Source organism: Pleurodeles waltl, chromosome 12 (assembly GCF_031143425.1).
Source record: "Pleurodeles waltl isolate 20211129_DDA chromosome 12, aPleWal1.hap1.20221129, whole genome shotgun sequence".
Lineage (NCBI taxonomy): Eukaryota > Metazoa > Chordata > Amphibia > Caudata > Salamandridae > Pleurodeles > Pleurodeles waltl.
The window spans coordinates 511,344,047-511,368,124 of NC_090451.1; the positions used below are offsets into that span (position 1 = coordinate 511,344,047).

Genomic DNA, 24,078 nt, shown 5'->3' on the forward strand with positions numbered 1-24,078 from the left:
AAAGGTCAGGCTGGACCAATACCCTCACTGCCTACCAACAAAACCTCACCAGCAGCCAGCATCCTAACATCAAAACCTTCAATAACTGGATTACTAACAGCACAGACACCCTATCTCCCCTGAAGAACATCAGACACTCAAGAACCAACCCATGAGCCAGCTGGTACACCCAAGAACATAGAAACTCCTAACGACTCTGCAAACAGATGGAGAGAAAATGGAGAACCAGTCTGGACACCACCACAAGAAACACAAGTCCATGCTCAATGAATACCACATCCAACTCAAGGCAAGAAAAACAGCCCTAGCAATCAGACTGGAAAACAGCTTGAACAATGGCAGAGTTCAACATCATCAAATAATTCTCCAAGCTAACAGCCGCCACCAACTCCATCACTCCTTTGCAAGACCTCTGCAACAACCTCTCCAATTTCTTAGACAACAAAAACCTCATCGTCTACAGTCACTTCGACCCCCACCACAAGACACACTGCTGAAATCATGAGAACAATCCACTCATGGGCCTCCACCCATCCCTGCCCCCACCATACCTTCAATCTAGGAGGAACTCGGATCAGCTCCCACCTCACCATCATCATCAATACCTCCATCCAAAGTGGAACCTTCCCGGACAACTGGAAACATGAAGAAATCACAGCTCACCTGAAAAAACCCACTGGAGACCCAAAAGAGCTTAGCAACTACAGACCCTTCGCACTCCTGTCCTTCTCATCCAAAGTAATGGAGAAAGCTACCAACAAACAACTCTCCAACCATCTTGAACACCACCACCTACTAGACATCTTGCAGTCTAGATTCCACAAAAACCACAGCACAGAAATTGCTCTCATTGCAGCAAATGATGGCATCCAGGCCATCATGGACAAAGGAAAAACTGCTGCACTCATACTACTCAACCTCTCCACAGCCTTCAACACAGTCTCCTACAGCACCCTCATTACAAGACTCCACAAATCCAGAATACCTAGTTCCGCCTCAGTTGGCTGGCCTCCTTTCTCTGTGAGAGGGCCCAGCGAATCAGCCTCCTGTCCTACACCTCCTAAACCAAGAATCTCATCCGCAGTCTCTCTCAAGGATCATCGCTGAGCCCTAACCTCTTCAACATCTACATGGCACCACTCACCCACTTCACAAGATCCAACAGAATCAACCCTGTATCCTACAAAGACGACACCAGCTCATCCTCTCCCTTACACACTACAACCATACCACCAGGTATAACTTCAACACCTGCATGTGTAACACAGCAAACTGGATGAAACAGAACTGTCTAAAGCTCAATACAGATACAATGGAAGTCCTGATCTTCCGGTACAAGAGCTCTCCATGGGACTCCTCCTGGTGGTCAGCAGACCTGGGACCAATGCCCAGTAACCATGCCAAAAACTCGGCATCATCACGGACAGCAGACTCATAATGAACAAACAAGTGAAATCCATCACCTCCTCTTGCTTCTTCATCCTACATTTGTTTGGCAAAATATAACACCACCCCCTCCCCCCAACCACACCAGGCGCATTAACTCCCGGCCCTCTACACCAGCAGACTAAACTATGCTAACACACTCTACGCCAACATCACAAATCAACTCATACAAAGACTCCAGACCACCTAGAATGCCACCTCCACAACCCCCGCAATACACACATCAAGCTTCACCTCAGAGCTACACTGGCTACCAATCTAGAAGCGATGCCAATTCAAACTGCTCACCCACGCATATAAAGCCCTCCACAATGTCAGACCTGCTTACCTCAACCCACTAGGCAACTGCACTCAGCCTCAATCCACCTTGTGCAAATACCCAGCATTCACAGGAGCAAGTCAGGAGGACGCTCCCTTTCCTACATTGCTGCCAAATCCTGGAACACCGTTCCACACCACATCAGGACCTCCCCAACCCCTCTCGAATTCCACAAGAAACTGAAGACCTGGCTAGTTAACTAAGAACCTGATCTGCCTACTCATCTACTCCAGTGCTTGGATACCCCTCGGGTGATCAGTGCTCTACAAATCTTCATAACAGTGAGATTCCCAACAGTGAGTCACAATCCACTGACGTCTACTCGACCTGCAGGAGAAATATACAGGATCTTATTGAAATGCATGAGGTGGATGATGATAAATACACCAGGCTCCATTTTAGTTAATGTAGTCCAAAATGCAGATGAACGGAGACCCTCTGGTGCATATACAGCACCTATGACGTAAGCCTGACGGACCCCACACAAAGGATTTGAGGACAGTGAAGTGACCAATGAGTGAAACCATTTGAAGGTGTTCAAGGTCAGTCATGCAAGCTTGAGAGAGACCCTTTGGAAAGAAGAGCAAGACTATACCAGCCACACAAACAGGATATTAAGGTCTATGCAAGCTTAATCTATATTTATAAAATACAGATATATAAAATGAATACAAACATATGATAATATAAAATCCACAGTAACTCGTAAGTCTGTCGTTGCTCCTTGAATTCTTTCCTCAGCATTGATAATACAGTCCATTTGTGCTGGGAGGTAGATAAAGTACCACCCAGGCTGTCCCTTCTCCCATGTGTAGATCTTCTCTCCACACAAGGATCAGTTCACTCCTCCTTTGTAGTGAGGAATACCACTAGCTATGTGGCTTATGCTGTAGGAGAGACAATACTTCATTCAGGGTATCAAGGTTCTCAGAGACAAATTAGAGAGATCAACTCATTTAGGTTCTAAAACAGAGACATTTCTGCGAAAGCACAAGAGACAGCCCCCTCACTCAGTTTACAAGTACATTACACCAAAGCAGATTCATTATCGTGCAAAAGAGGTCATTTCATACTAATATGATGCCCATAAGTACAGTATGCTCACTTGTAAAAGAGAGAATGCTTTGAACAGATCAGTTATTGTCACTTGCCCGACTGACACTAGCACTCTGTATACCATGGTCCCCCTTTGCTGCACCACCTGAATGAAACAGCAGCCATGACAGTGAGACCACATATAAAACACGTACACATATTTAATGTTTCAGGGCCAAGGAATTATGGATGAATTCTCCTTTGTGCAATAATGAGAAGCCACTCCTGTCACCCCACTTGCAATTCAAACCAATTAAAGAGATGATCTTACATATGGAACTGGTCTAGGAAAAATACTGAAAGAGCGATGTCCTGCTTGATGTAAAAATTTGAAATAATCGTCAAGTGAGGAAACTTGAAAATATGGAAATCTATGTATACTTCAGGAATAAATAACTTTGGAGTTCAAGTAGTCGTTAATCAGAGGGAATGAATTTCCATTTTCAAAACAATTAAATTCCAGTAACAGCCATAAGTATATAACTATCAACCTTAGAAAATCAATAGTCACATACTGAAGTTACATTGTAGGATGAGAAATTAGAACAGGTTTATAACATTGCATGCTTGTACCTGAAGTGGATAAAGAAAAGTCAATGCAGACATTTTATGTGAACCCGAATACCAGCTACACAAGTCTGGAGGGAAGAATAAATAACAGAGAAACTGCAACAGGGCCACAGGAGACTGAATTTCCACCTAATACCCAAATTACACCTGAATGATCTGCTTCTCTACTGTGAAAAGGTCTTAATGTGGACCTCTCAATTAAAGGAGACTTTTTACAGTAGTACAGAAACCTCAGAGAGGAAGCGGGGCTGCCCACAGTTTTAGCATGAAAGATGTTAAAGAGTCACAGAGATAGCTGAAGCTATGAAGATGCATGAGGTATAAGCCTGTGCTATTCAACAGGATTTTTCAAATCACTGCTTCAAAGGTCTGTAGTCTTGGTGTACTTATTGAACAGAGAGCAATTGAATAATCCAGGGCTGCAGGAACAGGCATACAAAGACTTGACCTGGAGGTCTTGGCCGCTATATACCAACATCAACTTGATATCCTGGCCATCACCAATATTTCAATGCACTCCCTTAATAAATCACCACACTACCTAATGATATTGCACAAGGACTCTTAAAATGGCCTTCAGCTTCCACAACTTGCTGTTTTAAGTCTTGTCCTCCTAAAATCAAGTCCCATGAACCATGAAGGTGCTGATGATAAGTGTCATTCTGAACTCAAATATTCTTTTTTTTGTTACTGGAGTCTGAGGGCATGTAGCCAGTAAAAGGAACGTTTTGAGAGAACTACAGTCCAGACTCTTCCGGGGCAGATGAATAACAGATGGATTCAAGCTCCTGTACTGAAGGTTGGGGTGATATCTAAAACAACTATTCACCATGACTGAGGAAACTATCCACGGCGACAGGAAAACAAAATAGTGGCAACTTTCTAGCCAGCTATGACAATAATTGGACATTTTCAATTGCTATGGAATGAGCCATACTTTGCTCTTGTCAAAGTGAGACACAGGATGATGAACAGAGCACAGAGTGGTTGTGTCTGCAGCTTCCAGTTAGCCTTTTTATGGGCTAGTGATTGTCCCCGTCTAATGGCAGGAGTCAGGCTCACCCAGGAACCTCGCAGTGTTGAAGATAAATGTGCTAGCTGCAGCCATCACACAACAGGGTCGAGTCCGGCAGAGTGTGTGAGCGAAGGCTGTTCATGCAGCACAAACAACGTTTATACCTAATTCATGGCTCTCAGTTACTATTTCTTCTAATCATGAGGCATCTGGAAGATGGGCTCGCATTTATTTGGTACAGGGATTTGTAAAGCTCTACTAAACACATATGGTGGCCTTAGAGCGCTAAGAGGGTGAGGTGTAAATTGCGCATGGTCTCTGAATTTGTTGCACAAGATTCTCTCATGATGCATCATCTGGTGTTGACCTATAGGGATATCGAGTTCTACATCATATGTAGTGGAATGGTTTCTCCTTTTTAAGGATTATATGTAGATTCCAGTTCTTTCGGCTGATAAAAGATACTGGGGGTGGAGGTTTACACAGCGATAGTATTTCCAGATGTCCCAAGCGGTAGCCAAATAGAAACCATGGCCACTGCCACTTTCATGACTTACGTCACCATGACCTCAGTGGGATAAACACCAAAGCCCTCACTACGAGCAAGCTGGAGTGATAGCTGAGGGGGCATTGGCTAATTTTGAGTGTCCCGGGTGTGCCCACACCTGAAATCATCAGGTGTGGGATATACTGCCAGATTGGCCCTTGTGTGGAAATGCACTTTGCTGGACCACTGGAGCTCTGGGTTCTGCTAACTCCCTCTGACAGCATTGGGCGAAGGAGGCAACTCAGCCCTCCAGCTTATGCTGTCCCCCGACAACGGCCCCTGCACAATGACCGGATAGGACCACCGAGCTCACATTTACCACTTGCTCCAGGCAGGTGGTAAACGTAAGTGGAATATTCCCTAGAATCCTGGAAAACATGCAGCACATGACCCAACTAATTAAGTAAGCTGCAACTTTAAACTTCTCAGAAGCAGGATATAAATGGATGATAACAGTTTATGTCTAAAATGTAAAAGTGTATTAGAAGAGATTTTGAAGGATTTTGCTGGTGATCTACCTCAAATACTACTGGCTCTAGGGACAAAAACCTCTTTCAAAGATGGCCTAAGAAGGACCAGTCAATCTTAGTTCCAAACATCATCATGATAGAAGGTTGTGCAGGAAGAGCATCAATTTTTGAAACCTCACTGTAGGAGGACTGATTTGGCAGGCTGCTGTCTGACCCTCTCAATGATATGGCTGATAAATACATCTCCTCTGCAACATCATGAAAGGGAGGTATATAATGTTAAGGGTAGCGAATTAGAATAGGATACGGTTAACATATGAAAACAAAAAAACTGTTGGGGGGTGACCCTTGTTATACTGCTAGTCGATGTGGTTCAGGGTATGAAGCGACAGGAAATGGAGTAGGAAGGTTAGTGGTAATATACAATTTTCTGAGACCTACCCTACAGCAGAGAGGTACATTAAATACAAAGGATTCCCCCTTCACTGGTAGTTGCACAACAGCACCTGGCTTAAAGATTATCTGCAGGAAAGAGCTTTTGACCCACCTTTGGGTGGGTTATTTTCATACACAGGGCACAGGCATAATCATTGACTGCTGCCTAGAAATGAGGAGACTCCCATCTCACACATACAACAATTATTTGGTGACATCATACTCTGCAGCTTGATATGGAGTATTTATTACCTACTAGTACTTGCTGGCACCTGAGAATACACTAGCCCACTGTCTGTGCCAACAAACTCAACTCTAGTCTTAGCATTGCATCGTCCAGAATGAATGGTGATGTCCAGCTATATCAGAGCATAGTGGCCAGCGAGAGCTTGGGTCCTAAAGAGCAAAGAACATATGGGCAGCAAGCAGGACTCCACCACTCACAAAACATTAACTCCCTGAGGTCGAGCTTTAGTGGCACGCCCTGGGCCAAAACCAGACTAGACCGGAATGAAAATATATGTCGTTCATAGAATAAACCCAAAAAACATACGAGAGCAGAGGCTGCTTCTGTCCAAACTGGAACTACTGCACGTGCTTCTGTCCTTAGAAAGTGGTGGGAGACAAGGGGCTGTGGACACAGCAGGGCCGGATTCTATGGCTGAGGGTCGGGAGGAAGAGCATAGGGCCTCAAATATGCAGACAAAGTTTACAGTCATCTCAATGTCTGCCACTTGGTTCCGAAGAACTGATAATAATGCAAATGAGTAAAACAAATAAGGCAGCAATAGAAGTGGCACCCCCTCCTATAAGAGAAATTACATGTTGCCTGCATAGTGGAGGGTTGTAAGATGGGTCTTCATTGGACAAGACGTTATGATGCACAAGTTAACAGTGACTAGAAGACATGTCACTTACTGTACTAAGCAGCACCAGAGTAGAATCCTCCTGCTTCAAGAGAAGGGTCACCTTCCGCAGGTAGTAGGGACCACAATGACTCTTAATACAGGTGAGATGTCAGCTTGTACATAAACTGGGGGCATGTCTCTTACTGTGCAGGAGAGGGAGCCTCAAGAAGGCAAAGAAGCTTCTGTACAAGAGGCACTGATTGACACAAATGGACTCCGAGGTAGGCCTCTTGGTGTTCAAGAGGTGTCTCGTCATGGTTCTAGGGCATCTTTGGCTGGTGTGGGAAGACCGCTGTCTGGAACGACCCACAAAAAAAATGTTAAGCAGAAGTAAACCGACGTGTCATACAAAGTGATGCTCTCATCCTTTCTGTAGGTGGAATCAATAGCCACTGCCCAGAATGCAGTGGTGAGATGAATTCATTTGCTCCAAATGCACTGAAGATCATAAATGAGAGAAATGTTATGGACTTTTCACCAAAATATATTGGAATATCATTTTGCATAGAATGGCCTTACAAAATTAGGATTCACCAACAATGTACACAAACCCTCTCGATTCAATATCTAGAGGGCCTCGGGAAGCAGGACTCTAGACCGAGGGATTCTCCGGTGCTTGTGGCAGTGTGTCTGGTAATAAATTTAAGTGTGGCAGTGCAGCCTGCCACATTACTTTCGTAGAGGTTCTGGACTTCCTGTGATGGGTGCACACACTCATGGCTTCTTCCGATTGCATTACAAGTTGACATGATACTGGAAGGTGAGTTCCTGGCTCCAGCCCCATTGCATTCTTGATGCATTTCCTGCTTTATTTATTGTAGGGTCTCCTCAATAATGGACTAGAGATTGGCCTGCTCCATCTGTGCCCTCACTGACTCCGTTTTCAGTCTTAGGGCACCTGGATCTGCAGCTCCTCGTCTTCTTCCTGGTCACTGGTCACGTCCTCGGGGTCTTCGGAGCCAAACCGTGCCCCCCTCATCTTCCCAAAAAGTGGTGTCTGCTGCTGGCGGCGGAGCCTGCATCAAGAGAAGAAATTTATTCAGTGTGAAGAAGATAAAGTTCAGAAAACATGCTCCACCAGACCCCTAACATACCTTGAAAAGAGCTAGTTCCTCTCATCCCACTCAAACATACTGTTACTTCACCGCATGAATTACACTGTTACCAAAGCTCTGATAAGGTGCTCTGCAGTTATTGGGTCTGATTTGAGGTAGCAGTGTTAGCTCATAGAGTTGTTGGTTGGTGGTTAGTATCTACTGGTGGTAGGTGTGAGGGTGCTTGTGTCCAAACACTCATTGTACTCTCCTTTGTCTCTTCACGATACACGATGTGTGAAAAGTGACAACTTGAGTGTACACGAGGAAACAAACTCCAGTCTTCCTCGCCGCTCCCTTGTCCTCTAACCTTCCCAGAGAAGGTACAGGAAGGAGGTGGCTGCCTGTGGAGCATCACACACGATATCTTAGCAATGAAAGCTTGACCAGACAATGAGGGGCAGCTGTAATCAGCAGAAAAGGGAAGCTGTCTTTCATTCTGCTGCATACATCACTAGTAGCGCCTCATTCATGCAGAGCACTGTGTACTGTACGGGAGAGCATGTTCTCATACAGATAGAGACAAGAGCCAGTGCAGAGGAAAGCTACTAAGAGGATGCTCCTTTCTCACCCAGAGGTTAAAGCAGATGCACACTTAAACAAGCATTGGCAAAGCTAATAGGTCTTAGCTATGCAAGAGCTATTGGCTTTGCCAATGTGTTTTAGCCATGTGGTACACCTGCGTGGCTGCTGTTCAGCATGGCTAAAAGTTAGTGGCGTAGAAGAGAGTGGGATGGAGTGTGTCAGAGTAGAATGGCAAAGAGTGGAGTGGTAGAGTGTGTCGTGTATTGGAGTGGCATGGTGTGGAGCTGAGTAGAGTGGAATACACAGGAGTGGCATAGAGAATAGTGGACTGGTGTAGAGTGCACTGGCGTAGAGTGTTGCAGAGTATGGTGTAATTGAGTGCAGTGGCACTGAATTCAGTGGCATACAATGCAGCATTGTAGAATGCAGTGGTGTAGACTAGAGTGGTGCATAGTAGAGTGGAGTGGCTCATTGTGGGGTCTCACAGAATGGAGAGGCATAGTGGAGTGGTACAGAATAGAGTGGCGCAGATTAAAGTGGCGCAGAATACGAGTGGTGCAGAATACAAATGGCACAGAGTAGAGTGGCACAGATTAGAGTTGCACAGATTAGAGTGGCACAGAGTGTGTTCGCATACAGGGCAGTGGCAGAGTAGAGTGACGCAGAGTCGAGTGGCGTAGAGTTGAGTGATGCAGAGGGCAGTGGTGCAGAGCTGAGTGGGAGAGTGCAGTGGCAAGTTAAATTGCATAGAGTGTAGTGGTGCAGAGTAGAGTAGCACAGAAGGGGGTGGCGTCAAGTGCAGTAGTGTAGAGTGGCGTAGAGTTCCGTGGCGGACAGTGCAGTGTCGCAGAGTAGAGTGTCGGAGTGCAGAGGAGAAGAGTGGAGAAGAGTGGCAAAGAGTAGAGTGCAGTGGAGTAGAATGTAGTGACATAGTGCAGTTGTGTAGAGTGCAGTGGTTAAGAGTTGAGTGGCGCAGAGTGCAGTGGCTTGGAGAGGAGTGGCGTAAAGTGGCATAGAGTAAAGTGGTATAGAGGGCAGTATTGCAGAGTAGATTACATTGGCGTACTGTGGATTGGCGTGTAGTGCAGGGGCATTGAATTTAATGTTACAGAGTAAAGTGCATTGGCGTAGAGTGCAGTGGTATAGAGTGCCAGGGTGCAGTGTCGTAGAATACAGCAGCGCAGAGTGGAGTTACACAGAGTAGATTGGTGTGACCTAGACTGGAGTCATGTAGATTGCAGTGGGGAAAAGTGGAATGGTGTAGAGTGGCTAAGAGTGCATTGGCATAGAGTAGAGTGGTACAGGGTGGAGTAGAGAGGCATAGCATGAAGTCGCGTGGAGTGGTGCAGAGTAGAGTGCAGTAGTCTCAAGTGGTGCAGAGTGGAGTGGCGTAGAGAGGAGTATTCATGGTGTGGTAGCACACTGCCATTAGAGACAACACATTTTCAATTGAAATGACCATTTATGACCATTACATTTGCAAAGACATACAATACAGTTTGACTAATAAATCTATACAGTGCACAGACAAAAATGTGTGAAAGTTGCATCACCTTGGGTAATGATTTGTTTTGATCATTTTTAAGTATTTGTTTCCAGCACACTTCAGAAATAACAAAAAATATGCTTCGTTTGTGTTCTTAATTCTGATATTTTCTGAAATACTTGCATAGTTCATTTCCTACCTCCAGTATCCAGCAGGATTGTCACATAAATCCTCTCACTTTGAAGTCAGAGAAAGAAAAGTAAATAAAAGTGGAAGGCAGCGCCTGACATTTGACTGCACAGCAAATGTGATGAGATAACACAAGATTTACAGGCGTGTTTACAGAAAGGGAGCACTTGGAAGGATACTGTAAATAAGGTTTTGGCAGGGGAAGGACCGAGATTAAGAAAGCCAGCAAATGGAAAACAAGAAGCAAAGCCAATGGCAAGCAAGGGACAGAATGGATTCCTAGAGCAACTTTCTGAATGTCGGCAAGATGTCTTTAGCAAACCAGACAGCTGTGCTGTGTGGTAGGCTGCGACCTAAAAATTTACAGTTCACAAGATATGCGGGCGGGAGATGCACAGGATACTTGTATAAACACCATGACTATGAATGCGGTCAAAATGTGAGCATGTTATACAAGGCTGAAAGCATAGTGGACCAGCAGGGGTCGTCACACAATACTTAAGAGAAGGCCTAAAGGCTTTTCCAAAGTTTTTTGGCTGATGCTGTTCAGCATCTGCAAAAAGAAAAAAATGGTTATTGCAGATGTTTAAAAAAAAAAATCTGATCTCTACAAGCATGTTCCATTACAAATTGGCTCGTATTCATCATGCTGCTACACCAGCCCTACCATTACCACTCATGAACGTGCATGACAAGGCAAAATTTTCGTTGTTATTTCAATTTAACATTCAAAGATGGTTAATGTCCATCTTGGAATGGTAAATTGATAAAACAATGTATAAAAATTGGGCAAAGCTCACCTTTTTTAAAGCAAAGAAGCAGCCAGGCGGGAACTGGATTGGGGCTTTAACTTAACAAAAAGGCAAAAAAAAGCTTAGCAGGCTGGGGGAAGCAATGACGTGCTTCGGGCGAACAATAAGGGAAATGTGGGGGCCAGAGATGTGAGAGGAAGCAACACACAGTGGTTATAAAAAACGCAGCGCATGCATTCCCAATCACTGTTAAAAGCAAAGGAAAAACAATAGTTAATCCATGTGGTACCATGGAACGATACAAGTCATCCAAGCAAAAGGATGAGGAAATACCCATGCTCCAGAGGAAGACAACCGCAGGAAGAGGAAGGAGAGCCATCATATAAGATGCAAGTAAATAGGAATAGCAAGACGATCAACCAATTAAGGAATGGGCTGGCCCAAAGCCCACTGTAAGTGCTGCTATTTATCACAATAACTATTTGATAATAAAAAGTAAAAATGTCTATAGGCAAGACCTAAACAAAATATGAGGCAAAAAGGAGGCAGTGTTAGAGTTACATTATAAAGGTTACAATACAGTTTACGCAAGCAAAAGTAAAGGTGCATACATGAATTAATGAAGTATTGGACAGGTTCTGGATAAACAGTGTCGAGGATACAGTAGCGGAAGTACAAACTCGAAGATAGATTGTTTAAAGAAAGGGAGAAATCGGGTAAGAAGCGAAGGATAACATTACGTATTGTTGCAATACAAGTTGGAGGATTATAGGCAGGGTGAGTTCAACAGACATTACGTAGGTTGAAAACGGGTATTTGTGAGGACTAGTACAATTTGAATACGTAACTATATATATATCGGTGAATATAAGTCTTTGTGGTTCCGGTACAAGTTTTAATTGCAATATATTTGAAGTTAAATAACATATGTCTATGCTCAGTGTTTAGTTTTTGCTTTGTGTTCACTGTGGTGTGTTTCTTTTATCAGTGTTTGATGTCTTGATGCTCTCATTGGTGGTATTTGTTTTGCACCAAACACAATAAATTGAACGAAGATGGAGGCACTGGCTCGCTTCCTGCCACCATTGCTGCTGCTACCGGGGGGCTGTGGTCCACCACCCAAGGGGCCTGTTAGCTCCCTAGAAGATGATGGAGACACACTTCTGTGCTTTAATTACTATTAGAAAAGCCACAGAGGCCTCCCTACCCTGTCTCCAGCACTCCCAGGAGGTTTCTACCACACTTGGTGCCGCAGGCAGGTCAACTATCCGAACTGCTTGAAGTGGGATCAGCTGTTTAACTCCCAGAGGGGCTCAGAGCCACAGCTGGAAGCTTAGAGGTCTGGCAGTACGGATCAGAGACCCCATGTGAGTGCACAGCTTCACAGACACAACACAGTACAAAACAATACACAGAACTTTAATTTCGAACAATCTCGACAGATATTGACAAATCAAGCTTAGCGTATATAGAAAATAACAAAGGGGTAGCACGTATGGAAGGAAAACGTTACGTATCTGTAGCAATCAAGCTTGTTTCTTGTACTGTTGTACATTCACAGGCTCTAAGGTGGAGCCTGTACCCCTCTGTATTGTATATTCCAGGGTACGTGATCACTGGTCATTCTATGCACGCTCAAAATTAAAAAAACTTCAAAGCAAAACGTGCAGAGCAAGTTATCTACCACACATGTTGCGAACGTACGCATACTACACTGTTTCAGTAGTAGGGTTTTGTTATTTATGGAAATGTATTTTGGTGCTAAAGCATAGCTCTCAGACTTTAGAGTCTTCAAAACTATGTATAGGGCCGATTCACAAAGGCTTTTTTATGAGTATTAGAAGTACGACTGAAGAAATAGTGTTTCACATGCTTAGAAATGCCTTTGTGAGTTGGCCGGAAATGCCCAACTCCCTATTAGTAAAATTGAAAAAGAAGACACAATCCTTTCTACTTCTACTGACTGGATGCATATCAGTCAGTCAAAGTTTATTTCGGAAATTTAATTCCTTAAAAACATACGATCATGCACATTTTCACTATAAAAATATAAGAACATTTTTAAATGAAACACTTTTAAATAGTTTAAAAGGCTGTCAATGGACTACAAAGCCAAAAAAGAAACTTCTTGTTTGAATCATAATATGTAGGCTGACAATGTGATTGCCTAAATAAGCTAGTTTTAAGATCCATAGTATGCAAGATAAAATGCCAATATAATGAAAAATATTTATACATAGTAAAGATCGTTAACATTAATAATCAGACCTGTGTATAACAAAGAAAAAGTACAACAGGCATCAGGGCTTTAAAATGTTAGATATTTTTGTTTCCTCAGCAGCCCTACTGCCAATAGGTATTTACTCAAGATGCTCACAGTAGAAATGGGTGTATCTGCCCTGAACATCGTTAGAGCCTCGTGGTGCCGCCTAACGCCTAGTCTATTACACAGTGAACAAATCTATTTACCTCTAGACTTGGCGCAGGCAGGGCAGAGAACAAGACATGGCTTACATTTTCTTTAGAGGGATGGCTACGCAATGGGCAATTGTAATTTGGGTCATAGCGGCCATGGTCGTCTCGAGGGAATAGTATGTATCCAGTGGATTGGATTCAAGCAGAGAGTGGGAATAAGCAATATGCTCAACAAGCTTGTTTTCATATAGTTTACTAAAATGATTCACCCATATTCCCGGATTCAGACCGCATTCAATGTGAGTTTCTGAATGTGCACTCCTATGGGCGATGATTTTCCAAAATGTCCTGTAATCCCCTGACCTTGCTGCTACCACTAGATCACCCCAGCTAGAATTTTCCCAGCATTCGACGTGCTAACATTAGCGTCTTCAAGTCAAGTCAAGTCACACAAGCTTTATTCAGTCTAATTAAACCATCAAAGCAATAGCGTCTTCTTATACTGGGTGTAATCTTATACTCTGTAGGTGATTTAGATTCCAGTGCATGTATAAGTGCTTTTTGGCTATACTACAGCCCCTCATATACCAAGGATTGGTGTCTGTACTGGATGCCCTGTGACCAGGCTGGTTCCTCGTAGGTGGCGTGGTCAGAATTGTTTTTAAGGTACCCACCAGTTGGATATGTGCATCAACAACAGGAATCTCAGTAAGAGGGAGGTGGCTAAAGGGGAAAAGGGCTGCCACGAACGAGTTCTAAATCTCAACTAAGATCACTACACTCCCCAAGATCAACGGCCATTCAATAGACCTCCATTTATTTCCCAAAGTTGGCTCTATAGTAGGTGATACAGGGACATGACAATTTCTAGTCAGGATTCCTGAGTGCTTAAGGTGTAGTGTTATTGTAGAGTAATGTGGTAGTGATCACTGCCTTATTTGTCATTCGGTTTAAAGTTTCCCATTTTTCCCCACATAGAGACTTTGATCAGGAAATAATCAATTTTGGACCTGAACGAACCTCTCCTAAAAGTTGACAAACCGTGTTTATTGGAAATTGACCTACCATTACACGCCCTCAAGCTGTTTGATATTACAAAACAAGCAACCTGCGCGGCCGCCACTGAGCACAGAGCTTGAGCTTTACTACTAAGAGAGGTGTAAGGAAATGCCTCCTTGGCATGGTTGCCCCCTGACTTTTTGCCTTTGCTGATGCTATGTTTACAATTGAAAGTGTGCTGAGGCCTGCTAACCAGGCCCCAGCACCAGTGTTCTTTCCCTAACCTGTACTTTTGTATCCACAATTGGCAGACCCTGGCATCCAGATAAGTCCCTTGTAACTGGTACTTCTAGTACCAAGGGCCCTGATGCCAAGGAAGGTCTCTAAGGGCTGCAGCATGTCTTATGCCACCCTGGAGACCTCTCACTCAGCACAGACACACTGCTTGCCAGCTTGTGTGTGCTAGTGAGGACAAAACGAGTAAGTCGACATGGCACTCCCCTCAGGGTGCCATGCCAGCCTCTCACTGCCTATGCAGTATAGGTAAGACACCCCTCTAGCAGGCCTTACAGCCCTAAGGCAGGGTGCACTATACCATAGGTGAGGGTACCAGTGCATGAGCATGGTACCCCTACAGTGTCTAAACAAAACCTTAGACATTGTAAGTGCAGGGTAGCCATAAGAGTATATGGTCTGGGAGTCTGTCAAACACGAACTCCACAGCACCATAATGGCTACACTGAAAACTGGGAAGTTTGGTATCAAACTTCTCAGCACAATAAATGCACACTGATGCCAGTGTACATTTTATTGCAAAATACACCCCAGAGGGCACCTTAGAGGTGCCCCCTGAAACTTAACCGACTATCTGTGTAGGCTGACTAGTTCCAGCAGCCTGCCACACTAGAGACATGTTGCTGGCCCCATGCGGAGAGTGCCTTTGTCACTCTGAGGCCAGTAACAAAGCCTGCACTGGGTGGAGATGCTAACACCTCCCCCAGGCAGGAGCTGTAACACCTGGCGGTGAGCCTCAAAGGCTCACCCCTTTGTCACAGCACCGCAGGACACTCCAGCTAGTGGAGTTGCCCGCCCCCTCCGGCCCGGCCCCCACTTTTGGCGGCAAGGCCGGAGAAAATAATGAGAATAACAAGGAGGAGTCACTGGCCAGTCAGGACAGCCCCTAAGGTGTCCTGAGCTGAGGTGACTCTAACTTTTAGAAATCCTCCATCTTGCAGATGGAGGATTCCCCCAATAGGGTTAGGATTGTGACCTCCTCCCCTTGGGAGGAGACACAAAGAGGGTGTACCCACCCTCAGGGCTAGTAGCCATTGGCTACTAACCCCCCAGACCTAAACACGCCCTTAAATTTAGTATTTAAGGGCTACCCTGAACCCTAGAAAATTAGATTCCTGCAAACTACAAGAAGAAGGACTGCCTAGCTGAAAACCCCTGCAGAGGAAGACCAGAAGACGACAACTGCCTTGGCTCCAGAAACTCACCGGCCTGTCTCCTGCCTTCCAAAGAACTCTGCTCCAGCGACGCCTTCCAAGGGACCAGCGACCTCTGAATCCTCTGAGGACTGCCCTGCTTCGAAAAAGACAAGAAACTCCCGAGGACAGCGGACCTGCTCCAAAAAGACTGCAACTTTGTTTCGAGGAGCAGCTTTAAAGACCCTGCAATCTCCCCGCAAGAAGCGTGAGACTTGCAACACTGCACCCGGCGACCCCGACTCGGCTGGTGGAGAACCAACACCTCAGGGAGGACCCCCGGACTACTCTCCGACTGTGAGTACCAAAACCTGTCCCCCCTGAGCCCCCACAGCGCCGCCTGCAGAGGGAATCCCGAGGCTTCCCCTGACCGCGACTCTCTGAAACCTAAGTCCCGACGCCTGGAAAGGACCCTGCACCCGCAGCCCCCAGGACCTGAAGGACCGGACTTTCACTGGAGAAGTGACCCCCAGGAGTCCCTCTCCCTTGCCCAAGTGGAGGTTTCCCCGAGGAAGCCCCCCCTTGCCTGCCTGCAGCGCTGAAGAGATCCGTTGATCTCTCATAGACTAACATTGCGAACCCGACGCTTGTTTCTACACTGCACCCGGCCGCCCCCGCGCTGCTGAGGGTGAAATTTCTGTGTGGGCTTGTGTCCCCCCCGGTGCCCTACAAAACCCCCCTGGTCTGCCCTCCGAAGACGCGGGTACTTACCTGCAAGCAGACCGGAACCGGGGCACCCCCTTCTCTCCATTCTAGCCTATGCGTTTTGGGCACCACTTTGAACTCTGCACCTGACCGGCCCTGAGCTGCTGGTGTGGTGACTTTGGGGTTGCTCTGAACCCCCAACGGTGGGCTACCTTGGACCAAGAACTGAACCCTGTAAGTGTCTTACTTACCTGGTAAAACTAACAAAAACTTACCTCCCCCAGGAACTGTGAAAATTGCACTAAGTGTCCACTTTTAAAGTAGCTATTTGTCAATAACTTGAAAAGTATACATGCAATTGAAATGATTCAAAGTTCCTAATGTACTTACCTGCAATACCTTTCAAACAAGATATTACATGTTAAATTTGAACCTGTGGTTCTTAAAATAAACTAAGAAAAGATATTTTTCTATAACAAAACCTATTGGCTGGATTTGTCTCTGAGTGTGTGTACCTCATTTATTGTCTATGTGTATGTACAACAAATGCTTAACACTACTCCTTGGATAAGCCTACTGCTCGACCACACTACCACAAAATAGAGCATTAGTATTATCTATTTTTACCACTATTTTACCTCTAAGGGGAACCCTTGGACTCTGTGCATGCTATTCCTTACTTTGAAATAGCACATACAGAGCCAACTTCCTACATTGGTGGATCAGCGGTGGGGTACAAGACTTTGCATTTGCTGGACTACTCAGCCAATACCTGATCACACGACAAATTCCAAAATTGTCATTAGAAATTGATTTTTGCAATTTGAAAAGTTTTCTAAATTCTTAAAAGACCTGCTAGGGCCTTGTGTTAGATCCTGTTTAGCATTTCTTTTAGAGTTTAAAAGTTTGTAAAAGTTTGAATTAGATTCTAGAACCAGTTGTAGATTCTTAAAAAGTATTCCAACTTTTAGAAGCAAAATGTCTAGCACAGATGTGACTGTGGTGGAACTCGACACCACACCTTACCTCCATCTTAAGATGAGGGAGCTAAGGTCACTCTGTAAAATAAAGAAAATAACAATGGGCCCCAAACCTACCAAAATACAGCTCCAGGAGCTTTTGGCAGAGTTTGAAAAGGCCAACCCCTCTGAGGGTGGCAACTCAGAGGAAGAGGATAGTGACTTGGAGGAAAATTCCCCCCTACCAGTCCTATCTAGGGAGAACAGGGTCTCTCAAACCCTGACTCCAAAAATAATAGTCAGAGATGCTGGTTCCCTCACAGGAGAGACCAACACCTCTGAAATCACTGAGGATAACTCCAGTGAAGAGGACATCCAGTTAGCCAGGATGGCCAAAAGATTGGCTTTGGAAAGACAGATCCTAGCCATAGAGAGGGAAAGACAAGAGATGGACCTAGGACCCATCAATGGTGGCAGCAACATAAATAGGGTCAGAGATTCTCCTGACATGTTGAAAATCCCTAAAGGGATTGTAACTAAATATGAAGATGGTGATGACATCACCAAATGGTTCACAGCTTTTGAGAGGGCTTGTGTAACCAGAAAAGTGAACAAATCTCACTGGGGTGCTCTCCTTTGGGAAATGTTCACAGGAAAGTGTAGGGATAGACTCCTCACACTCTCTGGAAAAGATGCAGAATCTTATGACCTCATGAAGGGTACCCTGATTGAGGGCTTTGGATTCTCCACTGAGGAGTATAGGATTAGATTCAGGGGGGCTCAAAAATCCTCGAGCCAGACCTGGGTTGACTTTGTAGACTACTCAGTAAAAACACTAGATGGTTGGATTCAAGTCAGTGGTGTAAGTAATTATGATGGGCTGTACAATTTATTTGTGAAAGAACACCTGTTAAGTAATTGTTTCAATGATAAACTGCATCAGCATCTGGTAGACCTAGGACCAATTTCTCCCCAAGAATTGGGAAAGAAGGCGGACCATTGGGTCAAGACTAGGGTGTCCAAAACTTCCACAGGGGGTGACCAAAAGAAAGGGGTCACAAAACCTCCCCAGGGGAAAGGTGGTGAGACAGCCAAAAATAAAAATAGTCAAGAGTCTTCTAAAGGCCCCCAAAAACCTGCACAGGAGGGTGGGCCCAGAGCCTCTTCACAAAACAATCCTGGGTACAAGGGTAAAAACTTTGATCCCAAAAAGGCCTGGTGTCGAAACTGTAGTCAGTCTGGACACCAAACTGGAGACAAGGCCTGTCCCAAGAAAAGTTCCACTCCAAACTCCAATCCAGGTAACACTGGAATGGCTAGTCTCCAAGTGGGATCAACAGTGTGCCCAGAGCAAATCAGGGTCCACACTGAAGCTACTCTAGTCTCTGAGGGTGGGGTGGATTTAGCCACACTAGCTGCCTGGCCCCCTAACATGCAAAAATACAGGCAGCAGCTCTTTATTAATGGGACAAGTGTAGAGGGCCTGAGGGATACAGGTGCCAGTGTCACCATGGTGACAGAGAAACTGGTTTCCCCTGGCCAATACCTGACTGGAAAAACTTATACAGTCACCAATGCTGACAATCAAACTAAAGCACATCCCATGGCAATGGTAACTTTAGAATGGGGAGGGGTCAATGGCCTGAAACAGGTGGTGGTCTCCTCAAACATCCCAGTAGACTGTCTGCTTGGAAATGACCTGGAGTCCTCAGCATGGGCTGAGGTAGAACTAAAAACCCATGCAGCCATGCTGGGTATCCCTGAACTGGTGTGTGTAAAAACAAGAGCACAATGCAAGGCACAGGGTGAAAAAGTAGAGCTGGAGTCTGGAAAAATGGCCCAGCCTACCAAGAGAAAAGGAAAGTCAGTTGGGAAACCAACTGCAACACAGTCAGAAAAAGGGAACCTCTCTTCTCAGGAAGAAGTTCTGCCCTCTGAGGGAACTGAGCCTTTGGAGCTCGAACCTTATCAGGTTGAGCTCTTGGGCCCAGGGGGACCCTCAAGGGAGGAGCTGTGTAAGGGACAAGAAACCTGTCCCTCTCTTGAAGGCCTTAGGCAGCAAGCTGCTGAAGAGTCCAAGGGCAAGAAAAATGGAACACATAGGGTCTATTGGGAAGATGGACTCCTGTACACTGAGGCCAGAGACCCCAAACCTGGTGCCACTAGGAGAGTGGTAGTGCCTCAGTCGTTCAGAGAGTTTATTCTGACCTTAGCCCATGATATTCCCCTTGCTGGGCATTTGGGACAAACCAAGACGTGGGAGAGGTTAGTCAACCACTTCTACTGGCCCAATATGTCCCAGAAGGTTAAGGAGTTTTGCCTCTCCTGCCCCACCTGTCAATCCAGTGGTAAGACAGGTGGGCACCCAAAGGCCCCCCTCATTCCACTTCCAGTGGTGGGGGTCCCCTTTGAAAGAGTGGGTGTGGACATAGTTGGTCCACTGGAACCTCCCACAGCCTCAGGAAATATGTACATCCTAGTAGTAGTGGATCATGCTACTAGGTATCCTGAAGCTATTCCCCTTAGGTCGACTACTGCCCCTGCAGTAGCCAAGGCCCTCATTGGTATCTTTACCAGAGTGGGTTTCCCTAAGGAGGTGGTGTCTGACAGAGGTACCAACTTCATGTCAGCATACCTAAAACACATGTGGAATGAGTGTGGAGTGACTTACAAATTCACTACACCATACCATCCACAAACTAATGGCTTAGTTGAGAGATTCAACAAGACATTAAAAGGCATGATCATGGGGCTCCCAGAAAAACTAAAAAGGAGATGGGATGTCCTCTTGCCATGTCTGCTTTTCGCTTACAGAGAGGTGCCACAGAAGGGAGTAGGATTCTCACCCTTTGAACTTCTGTTTGGTCACCCTGTAAGGGGACCACTTGCTCTTGTTAAAGAAGGCTGGGAGAGACCTCTTCATGAGCCTAAACAAGACATAGTGGACTATGTACTTGGCCTTCGCTCTAGAATGGCAGAGTACATGGAAAAGGCAACCAAAAACCTTGAGGCCAGCCAACAGCTCCAGAAGTTTTGGTATGACCAAAAGGCTGCACTGGTTGAGTTCCAACCAGGACAGAAAGTCTGGGTTCTGGAGCCTGTGGCTCCCAGGGCACTCCAGGACAAATGGAGTGGCCCTTACCCAGTGCTAGAAAGGAAGAGTCAGGTCACCTACCTGGTGGACCTGGGCACAAGCAGGAGCCCCAAGAGGGTGATCCATGTGAACCGCCTTAAGCTCTTCCATGACAGGGCTGATGTGAATCTGTTGATGGTAACAGATGAGGATCAGGAGGCAGAGAGTGAACCTCTGCCTGATCTTCTGTCATCAGACCCAAAAGATGGCTCAGTAGATGGAGTGATCTACTCAGACACCCTCTCTGGCCAACAGCAAGCTGATTGTAGGAGAGTCCTACAACAGTTTCCTGAACTCTTCTCCTTAACCCCTGGTCAGACACACCTGTGTACCCATGATGTGGACACAGGAGACAGCATGCCTGTCAAAAACAAAATCTTTAGACAGTCTGACCATGTTAAGGAAAGCATCAAGGTGGAAGTCCACAAGATGCTGGAATTGGGAGTAATTGAGCGCTCTGACAGCCCCTGGGCTAGCCCAGTGGTCTTAGTCCCCAAACCTCACACCAAAGATGGAAAGAAAGAGATGAGGTTTTGTGTGGACTACAGAGGGCTCAATTCTGTCACCAAGACAGATGCTCATCCAATTCCTAGAGCTGATGAGCTCATAGATAAATTAGGTGCTGCCAAATTCTTAAGTACCTTTGACTTGACAGCAGGGTACTGGCAAATAAAAATGGCACCTGGAGCAAAAGAGAAAACAGCATTCTCCACACCTGATGGGCATTATCAGTTTACTGTTATGCCCTTTGGTTTAAAGAATGCCCCTGCCACCTTCCAAAGGTTGGTGAATCAAGTCCTTGCTGGCTTGGAGTCCTTTAGCACAGCTTATCTTGATGATATTGCTGTCTTTAGCTCCACCTGGCAGGATCACCTGGTCCACCTGAAGAAGGTTTTGAAGGCTCTGCAATCTGCAGGCCTCTCTATCAAGGCATCCAAATGCCAGATAGGGCAGGGAACTGTGGTTTACTTGGGCCACCTTGTAGGTGGAGGCCAAGTTCAGCCACTCCAACCCAAGATCCAGACTATTCTGGACTGGGTAGCTCCAAAAACCCAGACTCAAGTCAGGGCATTCCTTGGCTTGACTGGGTATTACAGGAGGTTTGTGAAGGGATATGGATCCATTGTGACAGCCCTCACTGAACTCACCTCCAAGAAAATGCCCAAGAAAGTGAACTGGACTGTGGAATGCCAACAGGCCTTTGACACCCTGAAACAAGCAATGTGCTCAGCACCAGTTCTAAAAGCTCCAGATTATTCTAAGCAGTTCATTGTGCAGACAGATGCCTCTGAACATGGGATAGGGGCAGTTTTGTCCCAAACAAATGATGATGGCCTTGACCAGCCTGTTGCTTTCATTAGCAGGAGGTTACTCCCCAGGGAGCAGCGTTGGAGTGCCATTGAGAGGGAGGCCTTTGCTGTGGTTTGGTCCCTGAAGAAGCTGAGACCATACCTCTTTGGGACTCACTTCCTAGTTCAAACTGACCACAGACCTCTCAAATGGCTGATGCAAATGAAAGGTGAAAATCCTAAACTGTTGAGGTGGTCCATCTCCCTACAGGGAATGGACTTTATAGTGGAACACAGACCTGGGACTGCCCATGCCAATGCAGATGGCCTTTCCAGGTTCTTCCACTTAGAAAATGAAGACTCTCTTGGGAAAGGTTAGTCTCATCCTCTTTCGTTTGGGGGGGGGGTTGTGTAAGGAAATGCCTCCTTGGCATGGTTGCCCCCTGACTTTTTGCCTTTGCTGATGCTATGTTTACAATTGAAAGTGTGCTGAGGCCTGCTAACCAGGCCCCAGCACCAGTGTTCTTTCCCTAACCTGTACTTTTGTATCCACAATTGGCAGACCCTGGCATCCAGATAAGTCCCTTGTAACTGGTACTTCTAGTACCAAGGGCCCTGATGCCAAGGAAGGTCTCTAAGGGCTGCAGCATGTCTTATGCCACCCTGGAGACCTCTCACTCAGCACAGACACACTGCTTGCCAGCTTGTGTGTGCTAGTGAGGACAAAACGAGTAAGTCGACATGGCACTCCCCTCAGGGTGCCATGCCAGCCTCTCACTGCCTATGCAGTATAGGTAAGACACCCCTCTAGCAGGCCTTACAGCCCTAAGGCAGGGTGCACTATACCATAGGTGAGGGTACCAGTACATGAGCATGGTACCCCTACAGTGTCTAAACAAAACCTTAGACATTGTAAGTGCAGGGTAGCCATAAGAGTATATGGTCTGGGAGTCTGTCAAACACGAACTCCACAGCACCATAATGGCTACACTGAAAACTGGGAAGTTTGGTATCAAACTTCTCAGCACAATAAATGCACACTGATGCCAGTGTACATTTTATTGCAAAATACACCCCAGAGGGCACCTTAGAGGTGCCCCCTGAAACTTAACCGACTATCTGTGTAGGCTGACTAGTTCCAGCAGCCTGCCACACTAGAGACATGTTGCTGGCCCCATGCGGAGAGTGCCTTTGTCACTCTGAGGCCAGTAACAAAGCCTGCACTGGGTGGAGATGCTAACACCTCCCCCAGGCAGGAGCTGTAACACCTGGCGGTGAGCCTCAAAGGCTCACCCCTTTGTCACAGCACTGCAGGACACTCCAGCTAGTGGAGTTGCCCGCCCCCTCCGGCCCGGCCCCCACTTTTGGCGGCAAGGCCGGAGAAAATAATGAGAATAACAAGGAGGAGTCACTGGCCAGTCAGGACAGCCCCTAAGGTGTCCTGAGCTGAGGTGACTAACTTTTAGAAATCCTCCATCTTGCAGATGGAGGATTCCCCCAATAGGGTTAGGATTGTGACCCCCTCCCCTTGGGAGGAGACACAAAGAGGGTGTACCCACCCTCAGGGCTAGTAGCCATTGGCTACTAACCCCCCAGACCTAAACACGCCCTTAAATTTTGTATTTAAGGGCTACCCTGAACCCTAGAAAATTAGATTCCTGCAAACTACAAGAAGAAGGACTGCCTAGCTGAAAACCCCTGCAGAGGAAGACCAGAAGACGACAACTGCCTTGGCTCCAGAAACTCACCGGCCTGTCTCCTGCCTTCCAAAGAACTCTGCTCCAGCGACGCCTTCCAAGGGACCAGCGACCTCTGAATCCTCTGAGGACTGCCCTGCTTCGAAAAAGACAAGAAACTCCCGAGGACAGCGGACCTGCTCCAAAAAGACTGCAACTTTGTTTCGAGGAGCAGCTTTAAAGACCCTGCAATCTCCCCGCAAGAAGCGTGAGACTTGCAACACTGCACCCGGCGACCCCGACTCGGCTGGTGGAGAACCAACACCTCAGGGAGGACCCCCGGACTACTCTCCGACTGTGAGTACCAAAACCTGTCCCCCCTGAGCCCCCACAGCGCCGCCTGCAGAGGGAATCCCGAGGCTTCCCCTGACCGCGACTCTCTGAAACCTAAGTCCCGACGCCTGGAAAGGACCCTGCACCCGCAGCCCCCAGGACCTGAAGGACCGGACTTTCACTGGAGAAGTGACCCGCAGGAGTCCCTCTCCCTTGCCCAAGTGGAGGTTTCCCCGAGGAAGCCCCCCCTTGCCTGCCTGCAGCGCTGAAGAGATCCGTTGATCTCTCATA

At 46.3% G+C, this 24,078-nt stretch overlaps 1 protein-coding gene across 4 annotated transcripts in view; it reads right to left on the reverse strand.

The window, feature by feature from the left end:
- Positions 1–2,379: 2,379 nt before the first annotated feature.
- Positions 2,380–24,078, reverse strand: part of CCDC102A (coiled-coil domain containing 102A) — a 272,741-nt gene continuing 251,042 nt past the window's right edge. For all 4 annotated transcript variants that reach the window (XM_069217331.1, XM_069217330.1, XM_069217332.1 and 1 more), the window contains one exon: positions 2,380–7,821. In XM_069217331.1, the coding sequence (XP_069073432.1) occupies positions 7,695–7,821 (127 nt within the window). In that variant the 3' untranslated portion in view covers positions 2,380–7,694. The remainder of the gene's footprint in view (positions 7,822–24,078) is intronic.